The sequence below is a fragment of the Schistocerca americana genome, chromosome 1 (genome assembly GCF_021461395.2).
Source record: "Schistocerca americana isolate TAMUIC-IGC-003095 chromosome 1, iqSchAmer2.1, whole genome shotgun sequence".
Taxonomy (NCBI): domain Eukaryota; kingdom Metazoa; phylum Arthropoda; class Insecta; order Orthoptera; family Acrididae; genus Schistocerca; species Schistocerca americana.
The window spans coordinates 939777648-939784576 of NC_060119.1; the positions used below are offsets into that span (position 1 = coordinate 939777648).

Below are 6929 nucleotides of genomic sequence, written 5' to 3' on the forward strand. Positions count from 1 at the left end.
TCCCGCGCGGCGAGGTATTATTGCCGGACCCTGTACAACAGAGCACAGCAAAATGGCCAGATATTTATTCACAAACCAGCTTCACGTTTTGTCATAGTGAAGGTCTTGATAGAAACTTTCAGCGATTTGTCAGGTGTTAGACTGAGGAAACGTCTGCATGGCTGCACCCAGAATCCTAACGAGTCCATCACCAGGGTGGTCTGGACCAGAACTGCCAAGACCGTGTATGTCAATTAGTGAAGTGGATTTTGGTGTCTTTGATGCAGCGGCGATGTTCAATAAGCATATGTTGTAGGGGAAGAAGTTCTGAAAAATCTGCTACAAACTGTTGGTCATTTCACAGTGAAACAAATGTTAAATTTAGATACAGAAGGACTTAAGGCATAAGAGAGAGCTATTAGAGACTTTGAAACAAAGGCAAGACTGCACAGCCGGCATGTGTAGCCGTGCGGTTCTAGGCGCGTCAGTCTGCAACCGCGAGACCGCTACGGTCGCAGATTCGTATCCTGCTTCGGGCATGGATGAGTGTGACGTCCTTAGGTTAGTTAGGTTTAATTAGTTCTAAGTTCTAGGCGACTGATGACCTCAGAAGTTAAGTCGCATAGTGCTCAGAGCCATTTGAACCAAGACGGCACAGACGAGCAGGAAAAAAAACTGCAAGATGAGATGGAAGAGGTTGTAAACAACCCATCATGTGGAGCTGGGATGTACAGATAATATGAAAGGCTGTTTCGCGTAAGCTGCAGTTTTTAAGAATAAAGTGTACTTTTTCTCAGTTTCTACTTGCCAGAATTCGTTCAAAATTGCAGACTATGTCCATTGGAGTATTGTAAATATTTTTACATGGGAATTTTCTTATTTTATAAATCTCAAAAAATCTAAAGCCTTACATACATTGACAGAAACAAAACTCAACACAACGAAGAAGTTGTGCGACATAAACACAAGTTGGCAGGCGTGTTCCTACATCTGAAAGATGATGGTTAGCACAGCGGACTCGCATTCGGGGGGGACGACGGTTCAATCTTGTGTCCGGTCATCCTGGTTTAGGTATTCCCTGATTTCCCTAAATCCCTTCAGGCAAATTCCGGGACGGTTCCTGTGAAAAGGCACGGCTGACTTCTTTCCCCAGCCTTCCCTAATCTGATCGGACAGATGACCTGGCTGTTTGGTCGTCTCCCCCAAATTCAACTAAAGATGACGTCTCTTAAAATTTCGGGGCAGTCGTGCAAGAGTGGCGCTGGTAGCGGCATATGAAGATGCAAACTGGGTTTGCTTCAAATACACGCTACAGCGGTGGTGAGAGTTATCGTTGAGATTGGACATGGTGAGTCGATGTTAGTCAAGAATGGTTCAAATGGCTCTGAACACTATGGGACTTAACATCTGAGTCATCAGTCCCGTAGAACTTAGAACTACTTAAACCTAACCAACCTACCGACATCACATACATCCATGCCCGAGGCAGGATTCGACCCTGCGACCGTAGCAGTCGCGGGGTTCCAAGCTGAAGCTCTTAGAACCGCTCGGTCGCCGCGGCCGGCCGATGTTAGTCAAGAATGCTTTTAAGACGAAAAATGCGCATTTATCAACACCTTACTGAGTTTTAAGGAGGTCTTGTAATAGGACAAGGAGGAGCTGTTTGTTCCTTCTGCAATATTCCAAGAACACTTGTCAGGAATGTAGCGACTGTACATTTGAGCAGCAATTGGCGTCGCGACGACACAACTAACTGTTACAAATTGCTTACTTCAAGGGCAGCTCCGAGCCAGAGGCTCTGTAACATCCATTCTACTTACCCTAAACAACCACCATTATCGTCTTCGGTGTTGTCAAATGAGAGCTCATTGGAGGACAGGGTGGAGGTCTGTTGTTTCCTGATGAAAGCTGGTTCTGCCTCGGTGCCAGTGATGGCCTTGTGTTGATTAGAAGGACGCCAGTCATGGCCTGCAGTCAATCCGTGTTTGCGCCAGACACATTGGACCTTCATCCGTAACTATGGTGTAGAGTGCGATTCCGTATGACGGCAGGAGCACGCTTGTGGTTATCCCACTCACCCTGACTGAAAATTTGCAGTTTAATCTGGCGATTCGACCTGCTGTGCTGCCATTCATGAATAGCATTCCAGGAGGTGTTTTTCAACAGGATAACGCTCTCCCCAGTACCGCTATTGTCACCCAAAAGGCTCTACAGAGTGTCAACATGCCCCTTTGCCTGCTTGATCACCAGACCTGTATGCAGTTGAGCACATATAGGACATAATCGGACGACAACTCCAGCTTCATCCACAAACAGCATGAACTGTTCCTGTACAGATCGGTCAGGCATGAAACTCCATCCTACAAACTGATATCCAGCAGCTATACAACAGTGCTTGCAATTTAGCATACTTGCATTCAACATTCTGGCGGCTACACCAGTTTTTCATGTGCCAACATTTTATGTTTACAATGCTTATCTCGCTCTTACATTAACCTGTGATCTCGCAATGTTTATCATTTAAATATGTTAGCTAGACAGATGTATTCGCAAAATTTCATTACTATAGATCTTTTTTTGTTTTTGGTATTGCGATTTTTTGCCACTAGTGTGCATGGAAAAATGTAGACCAGGGGTGTTCAGCCCACGGCGCGGGGACCGCATGTGGACCAAAGCAAGTGTCAAAGAGCCTCAAGAAGCGAGGATGTATCATACTACTACTACTACTACTACTACTACTACATGATCAGGCCCAGTGGACCGCACGCATCTACAAGTTTTCTCCTCCACTGTATTCTGTCCTTTGCTGCAATCCGCCATCCGTCCACATCTATTAACACTTGGTTTAAATCTTCATGGAGTCCATCCCTCCAACACTTCTTGGGTCTCCCTGGCGGTCTCTTTCCTGTGGGAGTGAAATCCAGGAGCTTCCGAGGCCATCTGTGATCCTCGATCCGAGCCACATGGCTGGCCCACTGCATCCGTTTGGCTTTGACAGTTCCTGCTATGTTGGGCTGCTGGTATAGTTCCTCAAGGTCTTGGTTGTATCTGATCCTCAATTCCACTGTATCTGCATCCAGAACCGGACCGAAGGTCTTCCGAAGCACTTTTCTCTCAAAAACAAGGAGCTTATGGAAGTCCTGTTTCCGGATACTCCATGTCTCAGAGCCATATAGAACAACAGGATGGATCAGGGTTTTGTACAGTCGAATCTTGATCTGTCTGGAGAGATATCTGGACTGAAGCAGTTGTGCTAGGCTGTGGTAAGATCGGTTTCGTGCTTGTATTCTGGCATTGAACTCTGCTTCACATGCCGATTTCTCAGTGAAAGTGCCCCTAAGTATTTGAATTCTTGCACTCTCTTGTAGGACTGGTTCCCAACCTGCAGTGATTGTAGATGATCAGCAGGATGTATCATACGATCGGAAAAAAGACCGTTTATGTACAGTTACGGTTAACTGATTATTTTCAATATGAAACTCCCATTGGACGCCCCTGGTGTAGACAGTGTTTTATTTTCACGTCCGCTTATTACAAAAATAATAATTATCTTTAATAAATACTTCCAGAAATCCCTCCATTACAGTGGCTAGAAGTGTGTAACCTACAAGTCACATTGTTTTTCTGGGATTCGACTGGCCACGGGTGCTTATCGGACCTGTCCCATACCCAGCCTCTGTGCTGAGGCTGGGGAACCGCCACTTACCATCCGGCGGCAGCTCATCCTGGTGCACCAGGCTTGTAAGTTTCTTGCAGCTCCCACCTCGCCTGCTCACCATCTTGTTGCTCATCCACCTCTGGACCGCCTTTTTTCCCACCGTCGCCGGGCTACTTTGCCATTTGGGATCTGTGTGCAACGTGTGCTAGAGTCCCTCAGTGTGGAGTCTGTACAACCCCAAATCCCGGGTTTTAACCGCCTGCCACCCTGGTTACTGAAGAGGCCCAGAGTGATTTTAGATTTATTGCAGTACAAGAGAGATTGCACTCCTGCCACCGTTTTTAATGCAGCATTTTCTTCCATTTTATCTGAGCACCACGACTATGTAGCTGTTTCTACAGATCGGTCAAAGCAAGGGAATTCCATTGGTTGCTCTGTTGTTTTTCCGGATCGTGTCCTCAAGGTCCGACTCCCTCAGACTTTTACTGTCTTTGATGCAGAATTGTCTGCGACCTTGCGGGCACTGGAGCAAATGAGACATTCTTCCTGTTTCGATTCACTAAGTGCCCTTCACTCTTTGCAACGTTTGTATCCAGCCTGTAAAATAGTCCAGACCATCCAGGATGCCCTCCTCCACCTACAGCGATTGGGGAAGGTGGTGGCTTTCTGCTGGGTTACAGGGCATGTCGGCATTGCTGGGAATGAAAGGGCAGATCTCGCAGCCAAGGAGGCGTGTCTCGATCCATAAGTATCTCAGAGTGCTATGCCCCTGCACACCACACCACTCACCTCGCTGTAGAGCTCACGAGTCATTATCGGTGGGAGGATGTGTGGCTGGAAGTCCCTGACAATAAGCTCCGTATATTGAAGCTCACAACGCGTGTGTGGTGTACTTCCTTTTAGCCCCATAGGCGGGATGAGGTTCTCCTCACTCGGCTTCGGATAGGCCACAGCCCCATGACGCATGGATTCCTGCTCCGGCGTGAGGACCCTCTAATGTGTGGTGCTTGTGGCGTCCAGGTCACTGTGCACCATGTTTTATTGGATTGCGGTTTATTTTCTGACCAGCGGGCCGCGGCTGACTTGCCAGCGGACCTTCCATCTCTTTTAGACAACACTCGGACGAATGTGGTTAAAGTTTTAAAGTTCTGTGCCAGTTCAAATGTTTTTACAAAGATTTTAGGGAGAGGATCTTAATTTGCTCACTGTGTGACAAGCTCGCCCATATTTTATGTAAGTGGCCAGCCAATGACAATTTACTGTGGCATTCTTGTTGCTACGTTTTCCCTTTCCTTACGTTCTACCTTCTTATGTAGCATTTTCCTTCTTTTCCTTCTTTTCCTTCTTTTCCTACTTTCTTTGCGTGTGTGTTTCAGTTTTATTTGGTCTGTCCACATTCGTTCCCTTTAATGTGTGTCAGGGAGCTGATGATCTCGACGTTGAGCGCCCATAAGCCCCATCACACCACACACACACACACACACACACACACACACACACACACACACACACACGCGCGCGCGATTTCTATTCCCAGCAGATTCTGAGAAAGTAAACGTTGCTGCCTGGACCCCCTTAATGCTCAACCGTAGTCTCAAAGAGACTGTTTTTGCGTAACCTAGAGAGCGCTCCAGTATTGCGGCGTCTGCGCAGGTGTCTGCGGAACCGGGCGTGCTGGCCGACCTGGGCGGGGTGGTGGCCGGTGACGACGGCGCGGCGGCGGTGAACCTGCTCGTGCCGGTCATCTCCCTGACGGGGCCGCGCGGCGTCGCCGGCCGCGGTCTGCTGCTGAGGAAGGAGCCGCCGGGCGCCGCCGCCATCTGCGGCACCGTCGCCTACAGCCGGCCCGCGCAGCCCAGACACCCGCACCCCCACCCCCACCCCCACCAGCCGCAAGGGCCGGGAGATGACGCCTCGCAGGACAACGCCGAGGAGCTCACCGCCTGATCACACTCACCGCAGCAACTCTCGCTCGGTGCACAGCGCTTCGCCATCCTTGTCCAATGTACACTGGCACATCGAGGCCATCCTAGTGGACATATCCTCTTGACTGGCAACAAAGTCCCACAAGTTAATGCCAAAGGCCTCAGTTACCACGAATAGTGCAGCAACTGCATTCAGTGCACCGTGCTTAGTCATGCTTCTCTAATAGCTCACGGATACGCCAATAATAGAATTACATCAGCTGGCATGATGATGGACATATCCCCTCGACTGAGGAATTCCCGCAAGATAACTCCAACTGAGCACCACATTCACATAGCAACTCACACTTCAGTTCTTCGACGTCCGTGTCTAATGGTTCACTGATACCTAAACAACAAAACTATGCCAGCTGACATCAATATGGACACAACCTCTTGAATGATGAAAACGTCCCACACGATAACGCTGAAGACCTCATCATCCGATTACCGCACCTAGTACAACAAGTTGCATGCGGTGAATAGTGCTTCATCATACTTATATAATGGTCCAATAGACACTAACAACGGAATTAAATCAGCTAGTATCATGATAGGAATATTATCTCGATTTCATTGTATTGTCGAAAGTGAGAACGTTGTTGAAATAAGAGTACTAAGCCTACTTGTCAACCATGTATTTTCAGAATATCTAAGATAGCAATAACGGGGCACCAACTTGACCACAGAGAGAATCGTTGATCCACTGAGCAACATGAACGCCTGTCATGATACAAATCACTAGTTTCTGTCCTCCAGTGTTTATGAACCGAGATTTTGTTGAATCATCGTAATTACAAGATGAGAAGGCACCTTACTAATATATATTACTTAGTTGCTTGGCAGCCGAAATCTGTAACTGTAAGAGATTCATTTATTCATATTCGTTATAAATTCTATACAATTAGTACATGATCACTGCATAAATAAATAAATGAATAAATAAAATAAAATAATGTAATGTATGATCTGTAGGCAACTGGAAAGGTTTATATTACACACTGACAAAGAGAGGCAAGTGTGGAATAATGTTTTGGTACAATGTATTAATTAAGAACAGCGTTGAATTTGCTATATTCTATTTAGCCTTATCTAGTTTAAAACGACCACAGTAAATCTACCAGAGGAGTTACTAGGTTGAAAAAAAAAAGCTGCTGCTTACTCAGTTATACTAAGCAGTTTTATTCGTTCTGTAAGAATATAGGCAATAGAAATTCAGAGAAAATGTTACGCTGCCAACGACTGAGCTTTTCAATTTTTGATATCGCTGCAGAGGATAAGCAATATCCTCCGTTATTAAATGTAAACATTTTTTAATGAAATAGTTT

General features: G+C 46.6%; 1 protein-coding gene across 1 annotated transcript in view; it reads left to right on the forward strand.

Annotated features, from left to right (window-relative positions):
• LOC124548075 (superoxide dismutase [Cu-Zn]-like) overlaps nucleotides 1–6517 on the forward strand; it is a 179586-nt gene extending 173069 nt beyond the window's left edge. Inside the window, exon 4 of the mRNA XM_047125152.1 lies at nucleotides 5291–6517. Coding sequence (XP_046981108.1) covers nucleotides 5291–5584 — 294 coding nt within the window. The 3' untranslated portion in view covers nucleotides 5585–6517. The remainder of the gene's footprint in view (nucleotides 1–5290) is intronic.
• Nucleotides 6518–6929: the final 412 nt, after the last annotated feature.